Below are 20,979 nucleotides of genomic sequence, written 5' to 3' on the forward strand. Positions count from 1 at the left end.
AAATGGTAAGTACAACTGTCAATTCTGTCACTGTCAAATATGAAGAATCTCTGAGCAATGAAGCCATCCCAGTTTGTGATGACCTCCTTCCAGAGTAAAAAGCTACTTTGAGCAACAAAGTCACGGTTTTCCCTAACACGGACGTCAACATCAAGGTACCTCTTGCAACAGCCCGCTTAAGTTGCAACAATTGGTAAGTACAAATTTGTTCATGTTCGCAAATTTCAAAGAGTTCCCGATTACGGACGTCGGAATCGAGGTACCTCTGAACGATGATGCGATTAAATTGAAACTGGTAAGTACAACTGAATGATGTTTGAAGCAGATTTTAAATGGTAAGTACAACTTTCAATTCTGTCACTGTCAAATATAAAGTATCTCTGAGCCTGTTGTGATGATGACCTCCTTCCAGAGTAAAAATCTACTTTGAGCAACGAAGTCATCCCTGTTTGTGATGGCTTCCTTCCAAAGTTTAAAAAAAATACTTGTAGTGAAATGTAATTTTAAACGTCAGTTAGATGTTGCTAGTGTTATTCAAATCAAGAATTCCTTCAACCGGAAACGACTTCCAAACCGTCTGAGGTTTGCTACGACATCTTTTGTGACCGTTTACCGGCAAGTAAAACGGAAGAGCATGCAACAATTGGCCAATCAAAGATCCTCACCAAGATGCGCGGGGGTCCCAAACAAAAGTGAACAAATGAAACAATGCCCGGCGAAACCGTTTTCGGAAAGGTGTCCGATATCATGTTCTTTTCCCCGGCACACGTGCCCCTGTCAGATCCTCATCATCTTCGAAGAGAAAGAAAGCAAGAACCAAAAGTCTAAATATGATGCAATGGACGCAAATTACAAGGTCCGATTTTCCGAAAAACATAGAACCAACCGTAAATCCTAACCCGGTGCAGCTTTCCTTTCCGTTTTCGGTGGATCGAACAATATTTCCCTTAATTGGCGTCACTGGTTTCGAGAAATTTTGCGCCCTTTCTCTCCCTGCGGCAGGGGGTCCCTAAATCATGCTTAACTACCACTTCCTTCTTATTTTCCTTTGAAACTGTCTCAAGTCCAGGGCATTCGGGACACAATAAATCTGCACCCTCTTTTCTTTCAAAAAAAAGGAAAGACAGAAATCTTCTTTTCAGTTTAAAATTTGGGCACTCTCTAAGATATGACCTCAAGGTGTTTCCTATTTTGCCGGAGAGCCCCTTTTCTAATAAGCCATGATCCACATTCGACGAGGGGTTATTTATGGGTCCCAGCCTGCAGATTTGAGGGAAGTGAGGAAGATCTGGCCTTGGCGGAACTGTAGCAGATAGTGAATAGAAGACTTTTTGCGCCAGAAAGGGGAAATCGAAACTCTTATAGGAGCAGAGAAGGGTCCTAAGAAGAATACAGGGTGAGGACAAAGTCAATCGAAAGTTTCGAAATTTTCAGCTTCTCAATCACGGACGTAGGAATCAAGGTACCTCCAAATATTTCCGCGTTTTTCCGATGAAAAGGTAAGTACTAGATTTAGTTTTAGTGTTTTATATTTCCCGATCACGGACTTCGACATCGAGGTACCACCGATCGAACAACCCCTTTTTCGAAGCAGAACAAAACTGGTAAGTACATCTGTCAACGCTGTCAATTCTGTCACCTAACTCTGAGCAACGAAGTCATCCCTGTTTGCGATGACTTCCTACGAGAGTTTAGAATTTAAGATCTTCAAGTAGTCACCCTGTCCTAAAGTTCCACTATTCTAGAACACCTTTCCCTAACCCAAAAAAAGCAGGAATAATCCTGTCTCGCAGATATTCTTCCTTCTTTTGTCTCGCTAGCGATCCTTTCTTCTTCCCGGCTACCAGTTTCGAATCAGAATCCTTCGAAAGGGATTAATCATCCTTTCTTTTCCAGTTTGATGTGCAGCTTTTTTTTTTGTTCCTCGGGGGTCCGAAAATCGATCACCTTCCCGATCACTGTTTGCGCAAGAAATTAGAGCCCTATTTGCTGTGATAGTCATCGAGCGTGACAAGAGAAGAAGGAAAGGTAACGGAATTCCTGAATCTCTTTTGTCGAAACACGTGTTCGGGAACATCTGCCTTTTTTTTTGGCCTAAGATTTGTGCAATATTGAACAGTAAGAAATGTTGCTCGAGGAAAGTGATAGCTATCTTTCCAGTTCGATTGCGATCGGGACTCGTTTTTTTGCCGAAGGGCTAATTTCAAAGGCGTTTTTGTTTTGGGGTTCGTCCACGGATGAGTTTCGGTGTTCTTTTGACAGATTATTGATTTCTTTTTGTGTTTTTAAATTTTAATAGATTTTGAAGTTTTTCAAGAAACTTTTTAATTCTGTTTTAAAAAAACTTAGATTAAAATTTCAAACAAACTCATGTCATGTAGAAAAGAACTTTATCAACAAGCAATTATTTTTCATTTAGACAAATCCACCAAATGTTCAACACAGCCCAGTCTATAATTCTCACAATCGATGAATGCAACAGAGAAGTAACATAATTTCACAGATTAGTTTCCTCCAAAATCGAAGTCGGTTATTATACAAGCTAATTTCCTTGCCCTAATTTGAGTTGCCAGAAGAAAAGAAAGCAATTTCGGGAAGAAAGAAATTAAGGGAAAGTAAATCTCAATCAAATGACGGTCGGCGCACCCTGCATTTCCGATCCTGGAAAAAACCAAATCTATTCCTGTGTTCACTTTGACGAGTGATTTGTTGATTTTGACAGATTTGCTTACCCGCGGGGTGAACAAAAAAGGGCACCGATCCGTCACTGACAGATGTTTCGTGGGACTAATTTTGAAGAGATGTGAGACGATTTTAGAACGACGCAAAAAATAAGAAACTTGAAAACATTTTTTTAATTGATACAATTTTTTTCTAAATTGGCCAACCACTTGAAATTGCGGCCACTCGTTACGATAATTGAAAAACTGAGTGGTTACAGCAAAGATATCGGAAGGATAGGGTAAACTCTTGAGAAGTTTTTTTTGTTATTTTTTTTCAAGTGGCAACTGGATAGATAGTCCTCAAAGTGGTTTGGAATCATCCTTGAAATCGAGGAATAAGAACGCAGAGATTGGGTTGAAAAACTGTGAAGAGAAAAAAGTTTTTGAAACAAAATAAAATTCGCATTGTGAAACAAGGTTGATTTTCCTGTAGTTGAAATTACAACAACAAAAACGATAACAGGAAAAAATAACTTGTATACCCCTTTCTTCCACAGAAAAAAAACTTGAACAAAAATAAATAAAAAAGGATGCACTAATGAAAGTTGAAAAAATGATTTTCTCAAACACGGACGTAAGAATCAAGGTACCCCCAATAGTGTCAACGTGAAGTCAACGTGGTAAGTACTAAATTTAGATTAAGATGATTTTTTTTTGTTTCTCGATCACGGACTTCAACATTGAGGTCCCACTGATCGGGCAACGTAGTGGTGACCATGAAGCAGAATAACCCTGGGTAAGTACCTCTGTCAACGCTGTCAATTCTGTCAAGCAACTCTGCGCAACGAAGTCATCCCTGTTTGCGATGACTTCGTTCCAGAGTATTACTATTAAGTATTTTGTAAGCCAGCTAGTTTCCGACAAACTTTGTTGACAACCCCGAAAAACTATGTTTTGAGAGGTTTGCAAACAAAGTTTCCCATGTATCCAAATACCGTAAAACGGGTTGACTTTGATAGGTTTGTGATTTTCCCGCAAAATGAAGAGTACCATTTAAATACATACGGAGTGGTTTGTAATCATACTGACCGTGGTAGAGAAGTGCTCAAAGAAGAACTTTTCATAAAATTTAGAAAGGTTAAAAAATTGAGCTGACTATAATGAAGAAAATATTGATGAAGGGCATTATTTCAAACTTCTCAAAGTGTCATGAATTTCTCCGTGATCATGATTTTGAATCGAAAAACGGAGTACATTTTCGGATTCTTTGGACAATTTTCCATTAGAAGAAGGTAAAATAAGTTTGTAAATAATAAATAATATTTGTTTTTGAAACATAATTCAAAAAACAATCTCCAAATTTATTTAATACTTGTGATTCGTGCTTCGAATTTAGTTTAAAATGTAATACAAATCGATAACTTTATGAGCAATACTAGATTAAACAAATTTGAGGCAAAATTTCAAATTTATAACAATTTTTCATAAAATTTTCATGTATTGTGTTAAAAAATTTAAATATAAGCATTGATTTTTTTTCCTAAAAACTATATCAGCAAACTTAGTGATGGCAGAGAGAAGGGAATAATAATACTCTTTGGTGATGGTACATTTGACGTAAAAACAAAGTCACCCCGGAATTTGAACATAGAATTTTAACGTGACTATTTTTTTTTTCAACATTATTGAAACAACTTTTTTTTCAAAAATATTGCATGGACTTTGTGTGGCCTACCCCATGTTTTAAAAATAATAATCTTGAGAAAAACCTTACCAGTTGAAAAATGTTCTAAAAATAAATTTAAATCCTATCAAAGTCACCCCGGTTCACGGTATTTTTTGCTTCTAAATTATGAATGTTGGACTTGAGGCAAGGGACAACATTTTAAATGAAAGTTGAACCAGTCTAAATAAAAAAAAATAATTGCAAAATTTTCTTATTTTAAATTTTAATTAATATTTTTTTTTCAAAAATTTAAAAATTCTTGGTTAAAAAAAAAATAAAAATCTAAAAGTTCGGAAACAGAAATTTAAAATTTTAAAATAAAAAAATTTAAGAAAAAAAAATAATTAAAAAATATAGCAAAAATAATCAAAGTAAAAAAAATCTTAACTCCAAAATTTTCTAAATCGTTCATTTTAAAACACAACAAATAAAAATATTTCAAGAATTGCAGAAAAAAAACTAAATTCAGAAAGAAAATCCACAAAAGTTTTGAAAATTCAAAGCCGAAAACAAATCCGAGATTTGCAAAATTGTAATTCTCAAAAACTAAAACATTCTTCAACCAAAAAATAGTGCATGAAGAACGAATTGTTTTTAATTGTGCTACGTTTTTTTAAAGTTGTTTTTAGAATATTTTGAAAATAACTAAAAATTTTACAGCAAAAAAAACATTTTTGATGTTAAATGGAATTTGCTTCGTTCGCAAATACCATTTTACATCAAAAATGTTTTTTGTTGTTGTAAAATTCTTAGTTATTTTCAAAATATTCTAAAAACAACTTTAAAAAAAATCTATTATGAAATTTTAGACTAAATTTTTCCCAATTTTGAAACGTCTATTTTGAAATCATATTTAAAAAAATGAGAATGGCTCTGAAAAAACGAATAGTAAGAAGAAATAGTTTTTGTTAAGCATCTTGGAAACAATTTATCTAAATTTCGGTGTAAAAACCTTTGTATACTCCATTTTTAATGCCAACGCATTATCGACCATTGTATGCCATTTTACAACTTTTTAATATTATCGAAAATAAAAATCAGAACTCTGGCCAGAGCTCTAAAATAACGTTTTTCGCTTTTTTTTGAGTCTGTACTGTTCCAAATAACGTTCCAAGAAGAATTTCAATTGGGATCAACAATCAAGTTTAAATTGCTGATTATATTTAGCACTACGATAAAGCTTAATTTTCTTATTTTTCTTCTAATTAAACCAGAACGAGTTTAAAATGGATTTTTAACAACAATTTAGAAAAAGTAGCATCATAACAAAAAAGATCTATCGTTAAAAGAAATTTTGTCAGAATATGTTTTGTTCAGTCCAACACCGAAAATTCTGTTCAAAACTTACATTAATTTTGAACAAACCATAACTTTTTTTTTTATTAAACGAATAGATCAATAATTGAATCATTTTAAGAGGGAATATCAGTACCTTAGGGATGTTTATTTTTAAATGTTTGGTCTGACAACTTAAAATTTTGGTTTTGAACCAAGCGACGGATTGGCAGCCACACCTCTTTGAGTTGCATATCTGAAACTAAAATATTTTGAAGCTTTCATTTTCTCAAAACAAGCAACTTCAAACTTGTCTTCACACTATGCCACAAAAGCAAGCATAAAAGTGCCATAAAATTCTACTTGATTCCGAAACATCATCAAAGATGGCATTTGCCGCCACCTAGCGTCAACTCAGCATTCCCAACCAATCTAGTACCTCACAGGCAGCAGGCTCTTGTACTTCAACCACTTTTCGCAACACCACCTAGCGACAACTGTGTGAACCACTCAGCCAAGACACCAACCTTACCAGAGAGCTGGGTAATCTCCCAGCACGAACGCACGTGTTGCATACGTTGCTATGCAGTTGTTTGTTTACCTTTCGATATCGAAGTCCTCGTTTAATTTTGAAGCAAAAAAAGAACCCAGGTTTGAACCCAACACTAACCTCTTCTCATCCGCCGTCCCGCTACCGCCCCGCAGCCGCTCTTCCGCCTCCCCGCTCGAACATCGGCGGCGACCAGGCAAAGCACGCCCACAGCCGCTGGAACTCGGCCTGGAACGGGGCCACCACCTCCGGCCGGGACGTCACGATCATGTTGTCCCAGTTGCCGGACAGCGCCTGCATCGTCCAATTGGTGGACCCCGTAATGATGATTCCCCCCGCCGGCAGCGGATCCCGGCCACCACCACCACCCTCCCCCACCAGCACACGCTCTTTTTCCTCCCGCAGGACCTTACGACAGCGCGCACAACCACTCCGATCGGCGAGGTCACACGGCACGATCGCTTTTCCGCCACCGTTGGCCACTAACCCCCCGCCACCACCACCGTTGACCATCGCGTGGCCAACGGGAAGTGCACTGCCGCCGCTGGCCGGGCCACTTCCGTCACAGCAAAAGCCCAACCGGCGCACTCGCTCCGCGTGGTAACACCCCGCGCACAGCCAATCCGTGTCGATCAGGCAGAACTTGTGGTGCATCAGGTACGCACTGGACGAGTCGTTGAACCGGATCGGGATGTCTGGAAAGATGAGAGGGTCGTCATTTTTAGAATAACGTCATTTAGGTTAGAATAACGAAAAGTCAAACGATGGATCAACTACGATCCCCTAAGTACGAGGTGACAAAAAATACTCTCAAAAAGCAACAAACTTTAAACGGTGTTTAAACCCTATGTTAATTTGTACGTCCAACGGTAAAAAAACTTTTATCTATTTAAGGTGTAACGTGCCATCATTTTAAATGGCGGTTAAAAGTATGGCAGACAACCATCCCGTTTCACGTTAACAATGATTATTTCCTGTTACACCTTATTCAGTGAAAATCTGAAACTTTTTCGAAAATTGGTAATTTCCCGAATTTGCTCTAGAGTTTAAAAATTTAAAAAATAATCACTATGCACACAATTTTCACGGGAACACAGAAAAGTATATGTCAGGCTCGATAAAGCTTTCTTTTTCGAAAATTTAGCCTGTTTTTGGAAAGATTATTTTCTCCATACAAAAACGTCCGCACTTTGAAACGCCAAAAAAACACCATTTCAATTACACTACCTCAATAAATCGCTGATCGCTCGACGTGCTGCAGTTGGGGGAACTAGCTGATCACGGCTGAACACTACAAAACCCGCGATTTTCGCGAAATCTTGAATCTAATTACGCGAAGTGGAAAATCTCGCGAATATTTTTCTTCTATTTAGACACTCTTCAATACAACTGTCATTTGCACTTGTGTTAGTAGTCATCAAGATTGTGGTTGCCAGAAATTTTTGTCGAGAGCTTTTAATAAAGTTTCGAAATAAACTTTTTTTCCTCAATCTTTGCCTCGTACTGATAAAAAATTATCAAACAACTCATGTATAAATTGTTTTGTTACATAAATGATAGTTTTAAATGGCATACGAGTTATAAAATCAACAAGAAACCTGAAGAAAAATCTACAATCTATAAAACTCGGCACCGTTTGGCCACACTTTTCTGTGGCAAGTCATAGGTATAGTTATACAAGGTATGCTCAATTCCTGGTGCGGATTAAAATAAAAAGAACGTTAGGAAGATTTAAAATCTTACTCACTAAAGGACCCAAATTAAAAACTTCAACCGTTATAAAAAAACATTTTGAAAATTTAATGAAAATTCTTAGATAAATCATATTAAATCACCGTTTATAATAATCCAATTTCCGTGTTTATTATTTTCGCGCTAGGAATCTAGCTTACCTTATATGCACTTCTTGGGGCGCAAGGTTTTGGCAGTTCTGTTTTTCCATCTACGAATCTGCCATTTGTTCAAATTGTTCGACCGTGCGAAATAAAATTCGTTGATCTAAAATAATCAAAACTCGGGTAAAAATTTACGGCAAAAGACATTTTTCAAAGCAGAAAAAGGACGTTAAGGAAGAAAACGGGGCGCCTGAAAATTCCCTCGCTAAAACCATAAGGAAAACTGCAATTGCCGGTAAGTTTTTTTTGTTGTTGTTGATTTACATAAAATTGTTACAAAACTATTTCAATTTTACTAGGTCATGGAGAGACCTCACCCGTACAGCATTGTGGGAACCGCTCACGGCGGCATATAGATCTGGCCACCGAGAACTTTAAGCTAAATAACAGTTAGATCGGATTTCTCCCTGATTCGGTCAGCGAGGAGGTTAATCTGCGAGCAGCAGCTGAAGGAAATAAGATCCGTACCAGTACATCTCCATCAGTTCCACCAGAAGCAGATTACCAGACTAGATCGACTTAGTGCTACACCACATCCGAAAGCTGCTCGACTGGAGTACTGGTCTGCAGAGCGCTTGCTTGGCGGTTGCTTGGCGATGGCACGGAGCCTGGACTTCCTTTACTGCCGATTGCGCGTGTCAATCGGCAACGACGAAAAGCCCAAGCTGGAGTTCGTCATCTTACCAGTCCCGCTGGCTCTTGGCCGAACCGTTGAGATCGATCAAACCCGGATTGTAACGGCCCGGCCTGATGAAACAGCTTTTCCCGCGATCATTTTGTTATTTATGATTGAAAACAAAAAAATATATGTTAAAAAATGTTTAAACCAAGCCAAACCTGTTTACCTATATTTCGAGAGGAAACTTTAGTTTTGAACAACAAGCATAATTTAATTTTCTTCTAGTAAGGAATAGCATGTATTTCCATCGAACGCTTAATTTTAGTTTCTTGAACGAATTTTTAACTGCAACGTTTTACGGAAAATGCTTATATGTTTGGCAGGTTCTGTTTAATAAAAACATTATAGGATGAGGTTTAGGATGATAGTTTCGAAAGTTCTACATCATGGGAAAATAAACTCTTTTCAAAAGTCAGTAAAGATACTTTTTCGTTCAGTTCGTTATTTTGATTTGTTAGCGCAGTTTTCTTCGGCCACACAACTACCAGTAAACGATGGCACAAACACTAAAAGACTTATGACGTCATCAATGATAATCATCAAACTAACACTACCAAAGCTCACTAATACATTTGCATTAAGATTGATCTCCCGTTTCACCTTAAGCGTGAAAAGTTATATTGACAAGACAACATTTAACGAACGAGCAACTATGGTCCTCCTGGAACGAGCTGTCAAGCAATATACGTTCCAAGAGTAAACATTAAAAAAAACGATAATTCAAAATATCAAAAGCTGGAATACTAGAAAATTTCAAACTTTTTAAGTTAGAAAGACTTAAAAATTTTAACAATTAATCAATACTTAAAGTATTTAAAAAAATGCGAAAATTTTAGATAAAAAACTATCAACTAAAATAAATATTTTGTTTAATGAGATTTAAAAAATTGCAAGTTCAATACAATAATACATTTAAGATTAGAAAAATGTAAACATAAATTAAATCATTGGAGTTTTACAAATTTCAATTTATTTGTTTATTTGAAAATGTCAAAAATTTTAAAAATATCTCGAGTTTTCTTTTTTTGAAAAGGTCCAATAAACCAAATTTCCAGTTTTTGCTTTTTGGGTGTTTTTGAAACCCCCTTGAGTCAGGGGTATTAAAAAACACCCAAAAAACAAAAACTGAAAATTTGGTTTATTGGACCTTTTCAATAAAAAAACTCCAGATATTTTTTTTTATTTTGTCACTTTTTTCCTTCAGTAAATTTACTCGATTCTTTAAGCACTCGCAAACTCTATCCCCAACTTTGAATTAATGACCTGTTGAAAGGTAGCCCACATCTCAGCTAAGGATAGTAACTTCATACAAGTTATGCTTAAACAACGAAATAGACGAATGAAGAAAAAAATATTAAATTAAATAAAAAAGTACGAAGAAATTTTTAAAATTGACAGCTAAAATAAAGATGTTTATTACATTCAAAAATCAAATTATTCCAAAAAATAAATCTAAAAAAGTCTAAAATAAAAAAAAACATAAATACGTATTAAAAAAAATTAAGCATGTTTTTTATTTCAGAACTTTAAAATCCAAAATTTCGTGTTCAAAATTAAAGTAAAATGTGTACTGTAAGAAAAATCGAGATCTGGAATTGTAAAAAAATAAGGTAAAAAAAGTATTTTAATAAAATTTGATTTTATAAAATTTTATGGAATTAAAATTTTCCACAATAAATTTAAAAACAAAGAAAATCGAAAAAAATAAAAAAAAACTTCAGGACTAAAAATAAAAAAAAACAGATTTTAAAAAATCCAATATTTCAAAATTGAGCCCTAAAATTGTTTACAGCGATAAAAATTATTTTACTGAGTACTATGTGACTATTCTACAACCACAACCTGGTTGAAAATTGATTTTTGAATCAGTTTTTAAAACTACTTGACAGCTCTTTCCAAGGGGACCATAGTTGATCTATCTTTAAACGTTATCTCGACTTTTTTTGCATTAAAATGAAAAAAGCGGTTTAAATTTTGTTACCGTTTTTCATAAAATTTGAAACCGTATTCTCAAAACTTTAAGCTCGAAATTTAAAAAAAATCGAAAATTTATCATTCAAAAACAAGCTTAATTTAAAAATTTTAAAAGTTTATTTTTTTTCTCTAGAAATCTAATATTTTAAATTTGGTTTACCTCAGCCGTCCCCTAACATGACAGTTTTCGTGAGTGGCGCGTATCCACCGACAGATGGCATGTGGACCTCGTCGGAGTCCGCCCATTAAAAACGCAACTCAAAATTAGCATGGGAAACTTTTTTTCGTGACGGCTTTCGCGGCACGCTCCCTCCAACTGTTCAAGACTAATATTTTAACGTGGCGTATGTTTAAACAAGTTTTTCAAGAAAATGATTCCAGAATGCTTATTTTGTCGTTTTAAACCGAAAGTAGGCAAAAACTATATTAATTTGAACTATTCGCCATTTTCAAATGTTTGGCTAGATGATATCAAAGGCCGCCATCTTAGGCCCACTGGGCCCACAAAAAGAGGTACGCTCAGTTTGTATGGGAGCTGTCATCATGCTCCCGGGCTGGTTTACCTAGAAACTCAAAAACTGAAAAATTACAAAGATCATCAATAGATCATTTGCAAACAATCCAAAATTTCCAACCTAGAAAATTAAAAATTTCAAGAAAAATTAAATTGAAATTTGAATCATAAAAAAATCTAAATCTCATTTGTTTAAAAATGCAAGATTTTTTTTTTAAGTATCCAAATATTCTGGCTTACTTTTTCAAAAAAGTCCCATGCACATAGGAAACCAATGTAATTAAGCATGCAATAGTTTTGAAAATCAAAAAATTAAAAAATAAGACCTGAAGCTGTTAAATCTAGAATACATTTTCAAAACAAACCTATGAGTCATCGCTTTCCTATGCTATGCAAAAAGGACCTTCTAAAAATTTAATCTAGAAATATTTAAATTCTAAAATGCTAAAATTAAAAAAAACTAACATTTTAAAATTTTAAATTCTAAAACTGTAAAAGATTTTGGATATTCTTAAATTCTGAACTTCTTAATATCAAAAATTCTTAATTTCTAAATTTTTTATCATCTAAAATTCAAAATTTTCAAAAATTTTAAAATTTAAAAAAAAAATCCAAGATTTAAAAAAATTAAAATTCAAGACTTATAATTTCTTGAATTCTATAATTCAAGCATTCTATACGTTTAAAAGCATTCTATTTTTTCAAAACATTCTAATATTCTTGAATTACAACAAATTTTAAATTCTTAAGTTCAATAATTCCAAAATACTAATATTTTACAATATTAAAACTACTGTTAAATTCCAAATTTCTAAATGCTTGCCTAGATTCAAAGATTGCAAATTTTAAATTCCTAATATTGGGTTTCCTCAATTCTTTAATTCAAACATTCTAATATTCCAACGTTTTCAATTCCTTAAAATTTTAAAAACTAAAAAATTTAAAATTCTGGAATTCTTAGATTTAAAAAAAATAAGATTCAAAAATCTTAAATTATAAATTTCAAATTAATTTAAATTGTGAAACAAAAAAAACTAAAATTCTAAAGTTAAAAAATTTAAATCATAAAATTCCGAAAGTCTAATTTAGAAAAAATCTACGGTTCTCAAATTGTAATTGTTTAAATTCCTAAAATGATTCTAAATTCTGAAACTCTAAAATTCTCGAATCATTTTTATTTATTATTATTATAGAGTTTTTCACCCAGCGGCTGGTTCAACTCAATCGTCCAATTTGAAATAATATAAAAAATATTCTAACATTTTCCAAACTTATTAAATAAAAAAAATAAAAATGTAGAAAAAAATGTAGACTTATCTTACAAAATACAAAAATTATAAGATTTTTGAAATAATAAACTTTAAATCAAAAATTAATTGATATTTTTAAACAAAAAATAATAATTCAAGTTAAAATTTTAAAACGTTCTGTCTGCATGCCATTACTCATAGGTTATTTTGAAAATTTACTCTGGAATTCTAGTGTTTCAAAGCTTAAAAAAATAATTATGATTAATTATCCTGAAATGCTAAAAAAAATTATAAAAAATCTGTGATTCTCAAATTTTAATGGTTTACATTCCTAAATTCTCTAAATTCCAGAATTCTAAAATTCAGAAATTCTTCTCAAATGATAAAAAAAAATCCTGAAATTTTATATTTCTACAATTCTAAAATTCTCAAATTTTTAAATTCAAACAAACTAAAATATCTATATCACAAAATTCTTAACTCTAAAAATTCTAAAATATAATTCTAACTTGTAAAATTGTAAGATTATAAAATCATGAATTTTGAAATCAGATATTAAAACAAACTTTTTGCAATTCCGTCGTGAAACTACTTACTTTTCCTGTCATTCTTGAACGACGAAATAGCCTACTTTTCTGTACCAAAAATAACAGAATCGAATAGCAACTCATTTCAAAATAAATGCTGAAAAGTTATACTTTTCAGCACTCAAATGGGTGCTGAAAAGTTGAACTTTTCAGCACTTGTTTTGAAAAGTAACACTTTTCAACATTTTTTTTGATTTAAACGATTTATTAACAAAATACATAAAAAAAATGACTTAAAATTTCACTCAGTGCGTGTTTTTTGGAATTGCAAAAACTGTTGTATGAAACTCGTTGCAAAACTTGATTTTTTCAGCACTCTTTGTATTTATCGGTGAACCTCGTTGGATAAATGTACGACTCGTGCTGAAAAAATCCTCTTTTTGCAACTTGTTGCATAAACTACTATTATATCTAATAAATAATAATCTAGATCTTGAATTATTCTTTAAAAAAAGAAACTCTAAAAAATAAAATTGGGTCCTAAAATGAAGCTTAGATTGCTGATATTATTGTTTACAGCGATAGAGCTTATTTTTCTGAGTATACAATGACCCTTTGTATGACCACAACGAGTTTAAAATGGATTTTAAAAACAAATTTGAAAAATTAACCTAGCGGTCCTTCTTGACAGAAAAGCTCTTACTCGACAGCTCGTTCCAAAGGGATGGTTGATCCATCGAAAAAAATTTGTCTTGTCAAATTTTTTGTATGAAATTGAAAAAAAAGTGATCAGAAATGGTTTTTAATCGTGTTTTCTACCGTTGTACATAAAAATTGACAAAGGGCTTTAGTACCCAATTCATAAAAAAAAAACTTATCAACTCCTTTTGTCAGTTTTGTTTCTGAAATATGTTTTTTCCTTATTGTTATTCGTTTCGTGTACAATCATTTTTGTTAAAATTGCCTTCAAAGTTTTTTTTTATAATATTTTCTAATTCGGCAACAATAACCAGCCGAAAAATGGATCGAAATCTCAATTTCCACCCATCAGTCCGAGCCCCACCCACAATCAAACTGAAAAAGTAATCAAATCCCAGCCCAGCCTGCTTCGATGATGTTCTGTTTTTCTTTGTCCAATGCAACGAGCCATTCAAATGAAGAAATCAGCTGATAAAATCATCACATATCAGCAAAAGTATAGTCGTGGCTGTCTGAGTGCAACGCAAGATGCACCATCAAGCTGTCTTTCTCGTTTAATTTTTTTTTGTTTATTTTTTTAGAAAAAAAAAGATTTTTCAATCGTTGAAGAAACGATAAGAAAATTCTGCAAAACAGTCAAACTGCACCCAAAATTATTTATTTGGTGACCTTATCAGCTGCTGCACCCCCCGACAAACACGACAAAAACAACAACAACAACAAAGTGGGTGCTGCACTTTTTTGTGTTTTTTTCTTGTGTTTATTGTTTTCGTCACGTCCTCCCCATCGATCGCGAGAGAGAGCCGTCTCGCTTGCACTTGCGCGCCGGCTGCGCACCAGCGCCAGAGCGAGAGACGACCATCCCGGCGAGGGGCTGCACTTTTTATTGCACATTTCGAGTCGGGCTCGTCGAAGCAGGCGAGGTTGCAAAAATATATTTTATTCTTTTTTCGCGAATCTCCGAAAAGCGACATGTCAGCTGACCTTATTTTTTTATTGCTTTTCGTCGCTGGGAGAGGCTGAGAACAAAGGATTTTGTTTTAAATGTTGAAGTTTAATTTTCAGGCGAATTTTTCCGATTAAATTTGCGATGACATTTGCGCTCGAGCAAAAGCACGTGCATTTTTTTCGCTCTCCCTCTGCCATGTGCGGAAACTGCACCAGCAAACTGGATATGAAAATGATGCAACTCGTTCTTTTGTGCTGCTGCTGCTGCTGAGAGGTTAGAATAATCTCGTGGCTTTTTATTAAATTTTTTTTGCAAAAAAAAATGTTTGCGAATGTGGTCGACCGCATTTCAATGCCAGCAGGTTGGCCAACCCTATTTTGGATAATTGTGCAGTGAACTTTTAGAAAACAGCAAAATTCGCACGTTTTTTCGAAAGTAGTAGGCCTTGACTGCCTACAGTTTGGAACTTCTGAGTCGGTTGTCAAGAGAACCCAACAAACTGGTCGGTTTTTCGCGTTCGATTTTCATTCGACTGCAGGTCAGCGTGGAGCAGGTTCTTTGTCCTCCGTCCAAGGTCGTTCCGTCGCGAGAGAAAACCAGCTCCAATTGAGAGGATTCGTCTGGAGCCCGAACCCCCCCCAAGGACACCGCCAATGTCAATGTCGAGGTCATCGTGCGTGTCCCCCTCGCACCAAATCAGCTGGTCCAGGTCCCAGCTGATCCCCGCACCAACTCACCTTGCTCAGCCATCTTGTTCATCTGCGAGCCGGAACTGTACGCCATCGAGGAACAGCCGATGACCCGCACGCGGACCCCGCGCGCCTTGGCCCGTATCAACGCGTCGCCGATCTTGTCCACCGTCACGATGTACATCCCGAGGTACACGGCGACCCGCGCCCGGTCCAGATAGTCCACGATCCGCTGGACGTGCTCCGACGTGAACCGGTCCATCGAAACGCCGGCGTCGTCCGGCCGGTTACTCCGTTCGTTCGCGAAGAAAACCTCCGCCACGGTAGCCTCCGTGTGGCGGCGGGCCCTCCGCGCGGACAGCCACCGCTCGATGCGCGTCCAAATGAGGTCGGAAAACAGCACGAAACCGACGAGCCCGATTCCGACCCAGCCCCGCCGGGAAACCGAACCCAACGTGGACACCACCGGCATGGTTTCACACACTCACTCACTCTCGGAAAACTAGAAAAAAAATCGAATCGAACCCGGAGTGGCCACACGGTGGCAGGCGACGACGGGCGGACGGGAAAAAATCGGAACGACGACGATTTGCTTACTGAAAATTCTGTGGTCGGTGCAGCACAGCAGCAGCACGCACGGTCGGGGAAAAAGAAAACAAAACTGATGTGCAAAAGTTTTGACAGCGGGAACTGTCAAGTTGATTGCGCGTGCACGCTTATCAGAAATTAGCCCATTTTTCGGTAATTTGAGTTGAACTGCAAAAATCGGAGGAAAATCAAACGTTACGAAAGTGTAATTTTTGATCAGCGTGTATCAGGTTGTTTTCTGCAAATTTGCAGATAATAAACAGAGGGAAATCTGCAGCTGTCATATAAATTGATGTGAAATTGCATTCAAAAATATGCAAAAAAATAAATAAATCGCAAAACCCCGGTGGTTGGTCACTTATTTGTTTGACACCTTTTAGTTTGTACCCCGATGGTTTGACAAAGTCAAACTCAAATGTTAAATTCATAAACTCTGCAGTTCTTAATTCTTAAATTATGATATTCTTAATGTCTTCAATTCAAAAATAAGGATTTCTAACGAAAAATTACCAACACACTTAAAGATTGGTTTGTAGTTTGTTTTCTACACAGTTTTTGCGACGACGTTTTTGTGTGTGTGAATTTAACCTCCTTCCCCATAAATTAATGCCACAGGTTGCTGAAAAAATGAAAATTGAAAAAAAGACCTAGAACAAAATTTAAAAAAAAATCTTAGATGACAAAAAACACATTAATAATAATTTAACAAGTAATATTCATAAAAATTAAGGAAATTGGAAAAAAAATATGAATATGAATATGAATATGAATGAAATTAAAAATAGTAACATGTTTAAATTTTTAAATTAAAATAATAAAAAAAAGTAAACTAAGTCAATAAATATGGAGTTTTTTTAAAGGTCCAATAAACAAAATTTACAGTTTTTGCTTTTTGGGTGTTTTTGAAACCGCCTAAGATGGCAAAAAACATATTATAACACAAAAAAAACATATTAATAATTATTTAACAAGTAATATTCATAAAAATTAAAGAAATTGAAAAAAAAACCAAAATATGAATAAAATTAAAAATAGCAACATGTTTAAATTTTGATACTAAAATAATAAAAAAAAGTAAAATAAGTCAACAAATAAGGAGTTTTTTTAAAGGTCCAATAAACAAAATTTACAGTTTTTGCCTTTTGGGTGTTTTTGAAACCGCCTTGAGTCAGAGGTACTAAAAACATCCAAAAAGCAAAAACTGAAAATTTGATTTATTTGACCAAATTGCCGGGACCCGTGGTTTAGGGGTAACAATCAACAATCAAGCCTTCGGACACCTAGTTTCGAGTAGAAATCTTGCAATCGAGAACGCCAAGGCAATGCTGTAGAGCGAATAAATAAATTGACGACGTTTTAGTTTATTTCCAATAATTTTTTAAAGTAATTTGAAAAAATGGCCCCCGATTTTTTTGACCAGACTATGAAGGGGATGACATAAATATTGACAAATATTTGTAACTGCTCCTAGAACTGTTCTAAGAAATAAAATAGTTTTTTTAATTGTTTCAACATAAAAAATTAAAAAAAAGTAAATGTAAATTAATCAAAAAGTTTAAATTTCTCAAAAATAAATCTTCAATGAAACAAAATAGATAAAAATAAATCTACCAATAAAAACGAGAAAAAAAACCATATTTTTGAATGATTATTTTAAGGTTTCAAAATTTATTACTTTTTGGCCTTAAAAAATAACTAAAAGTCGCATGACCGATCGCATGACAAAAAAAACTTTTTCGAGCACGAGAGAGCAGGTTTCTGATGCAAACAAGCCAGCTTCTGTGGCCTAATCTGTTTGACTCAAAGTTGTGAATGTGTTATTAAATTTGCGAGTACACAAGAGGTGAATCGGGCCAGCAGTTTTAGCAATGTTGCAGGTTAATATTTTGTTACTTTTGAGTGGTTCCGGTTAGACCAGATTCAGAGCAATAAAAAATGTACATTCATTTCCAAACTTGAAGCTTTTAAGTGCTCTAAAATATGCGGTCCCTATTCAGACTGTAGTCCCGATTTGTCCCAATTGGGTACTAAAGCCCTATGCCAATTTTTATGTACAACGGTAAAAAACACGATAAAAAACCATTTCTGATCACTTTTTTTCATTTTAATGCAAATTTTTTTTTTGACAAGACAACATTTTTCCGATGGATCAACTATGGTCCCCTTGGAACGAGCTGTCAAGTAGGAGCTTTTCTGTCAAGAAGGACCGCGAGGTTAATTTTTCAAAATTGATTTAAAAATCCATTTTAAACTCTTTGTGCTCGTACAAAGGGTCATTGTACTCAGAAAAATAAGCTTTAACGCTGTAAACAATAAGATCAGCAATCTAAGCTTCATTTTAGGACCCAATTGACGGTACACATTAAGTCTTATTTATACGATTTTTTAATTTCTATTTTTTAAATTTTAGTCTCTATAAATTTTTGTTTTGGTTTATAATTTTATAATATTTGAATTTATTTTTTTTTAATTTAATATTTCGACGCCAACATTTCAAAAAGCATCATGTACAAATCATGCGTTTTGAAAAAAAACGTATTTCGATGCCAACATTTCAAAAAGCATCATGTACCAACCATGCGTTTTGAGAAAAACGCATTTGAATGTTGAGCATCCATTTTCAATTACCATTTTTATATAAAAGCAAAATAAGATGTTCTTATGATAACAAACGATGAAAAACGTTGCTTTGTTGATACTTGATCATCCATATTCAATAAAACATTATTTCCGTAATTTTATTTGAGAAAAACAAACATAACTTCTTTTAAAATCACCAACGTCGATATCACCCTGCTGTCACTGAGGGGGGCGCTTTGTTATGATTCGTTTTTCTTCGCCGAATGTACATGGCGCTTTTTTCTTGTTGCTTTTTTTTCGTCACGAGGTTTATGTAGCCTTTTGTTTGACAGGTTGACAGGGCTATATAAACAGGGACTGCTGATGGCAGAGATTTTGTTTATGTTACTTTATTTAAAATCATGATTAAACAAACTTTATTGAAGTAACTTTTGCTCATTTTTGGTGGAGAGGTAGCTTATTAGAAGTACTTTTAGAATATATAATAACCCAGAAAGTGTCAAAATGTACATGATGCCTTTTGAAATGTTACCGTCGATTTGAATGTTGAGCATCATTTTTCAATTCCCATTTCAATATAAAAGCAAACGAAGGTGTTCTAATGATATTTATTCATACTTGATCATCCATATTAAATAAAACATTATTTCCGTCATTATATTTAAGAAAAACAAACATAACTTCTTTTGAAATCACCAACGTCTATTTCACCCTGCTGTCGTTGGAGGGGAAGCTTTGTTATGATTCGTTTTTCTTCGCCGAATGTACATGGCGCCTTTTGCAAGTGGAGGGGAAGTTTTGTTATGATTCGCTTTTCGTCGGAAAAATGTACATGGCGTCTTTTCAATGATGCTTATTTTTTCATCGCAAGGTTCATGCAGTCTTTTATTTGACAGCTTGACAGGGCTATATAAACATACACTGCTGATGCCAGAGATTTTGTTTATGAGCAATTCTCTACAAAACCGGCCGATTTCGACCATTTTTATTTTTTGTATTTTTTGATTTGGCTCAAACTTTGTGGGGGCCTTCCCTATGACCAAAGAAGCCATTTTGCATCATTAGTTTGTCCATATAAATTTCCATACAAATTTGGCAGCTGTTCATACAAAAATGGTACGTAAATATTCGAAAATCTGTAACTTTTGAAGGAATTTTTGATCAATTTGGTGTTTTCGGCAAAGTTGTAGGTATTGTTAAGGACTATTTAGAAAAAATAGGCACACGGAAAAAAATTCCCGATTTTATTAACTTTTTCACAAAAACTCAAATTCTCAAAATACGTATTTTTGATTTTCGAGATTTTTGATATGTTTTAGGGACAAAAATCCGCAACTTTTGAGCTATAGAGAAACATGGTCAAAAATCTGCCGCCGAGCTATGATTTTTGAAAAACTGGTGATTTTGGAAAAATCGAAATTTCATACATAAAATTTTTTGACCTCATTTTTAATGCAAAATTGAATTTGCAATCGAAAAGTACTGATTTTTTGATAAAGGGCTCCGTTTTCAAGATATAGCCACCGAAAGTTTGATTTCAGCGAAATATTTGCAGTTTTCAATTTTTAAAAATAGTGACCATGAGTGACCATTTCTAAAAATTTTTTTTTTGAAAAGTTTAGAAAATTTGCTATAAAATTGTCTAAAAGACATTGAAGATTGGACCTCTGGTTGCTGAGATACAGCGGCTTAAAGAAAAAGAAACACGAAAATTTAAGTTTTCTAAGTCTCACCCAATCAGCCCACCATTTTCTAATGACGATATCTCAGCAATTAATGATCCGATTTTCAATGTTAATACATGAAACATTCGTGAAATTTTCCGATCTTTTTGAAAAAAATATTTTGAAAATTTTTAAATCAAGACTAACATTTTAAAAGGGCCAAACTTTGAATATTATGCCCATTAAAAATGCTAGTATTGATTTAATTTTTTTCAAAATATTTTTTTCGAAAAGATCGGAAAATTTCACGAATGTTTCATGTATTAACATTGAAAATCGGACCATTAATTGCTGAGATATCGTCATTAGAAATATTGGGCTGAGACTTAGAAAATTTCGTGTTTCTTTTTCTTTTAAGCCGCTGTATCAACAACCAGAGGTCCAATCTTCAATGTCTCTTAGACAATTTTATAGCAAATTTTGAACTTTTCAAAAATATTTTTAGAAATGGTCACTCATGGTCACTATTTTTAAAAATCGAAAACTGCAAATATTTCGCTGAAATCAAACTTTCGGTGGCTATATCTTGAAAACGGAGCCCTTTATCAAAAAATCTGTAAAGTACTTTTCGATTGCAAATTCCATTTTGCATTAAAAAATGAGGTCAAAACAATTTTATGTATGAAATTTCGATTTTTTCCAAAAATCACCAGTTTTTCAAAAAATCATAACTCGGCGGCAGATTTTTTGACCATGT

The 20,979-nt window shown here is 34.2% G+C and overlaps 1 protein-coding gene across 1 annotated transcript; it reads right to left on the minus strand.

The window, feature by feature from the left end:
* Nucleotides 1-6,330: 6,330 nt before the first annotated feature.
* Nucleotides 6,331-16,063, minus strand: LOC6042735. Its single transcript, XM_001870711.2, has 2 exons — nt 15,439-16,063; nt 6,331-6,909 (listed from the first exon to the last, which is right to left on the minus strand). The coding sequence occupies exons 1-2, from the start codon at nt 15,860-15,862 to the stop codon at nt 6,356-6,358; spliced, it is 978 nt and encodes a 325-aa protein (XP_001870746.2). The 5' UTR covers nt 15,863-16,063; the 3' UTR covers nt 6,331-6,355.
* Between the last annotated feature and the right edge of the window lie 4,916 nt (nt 16,064-20,979).

The sequence above is a fragment of the Culex quinquefasciatus genome, chromosome 1 (assembly GCF_015732765.1).
Source record: "Culex quinquefasciatus strain JHB chromosome 1, VPISU_Cqui_1.0_pri_paternal, whole genome shotgun sequence".
Taxonomy (NCBI): Eukaryota; Metazoa; Arthropoda; class Insecta; order Diptera; family Culicidae; genus Culex; species Culex quinquefasciatus.

Bases quoted from the DNA above. Each gene is read 5' to 3' on its own strand.
- LOC6042735 (XM_001870711.2), bottom strand. From the start codon at position 15,862: ATGCCGGTGGTGTCCACGTTGGGTTCGGTTTCCCGGCGGGGCTGGGTC. The intron at 6,910-15,438 runs GTGAGTTGGTGC...TCATCTTTCCAG, and splicing joins GAACAAGATGGCTGAGCAAG to ACATCCCGATCCGGTTCAAC.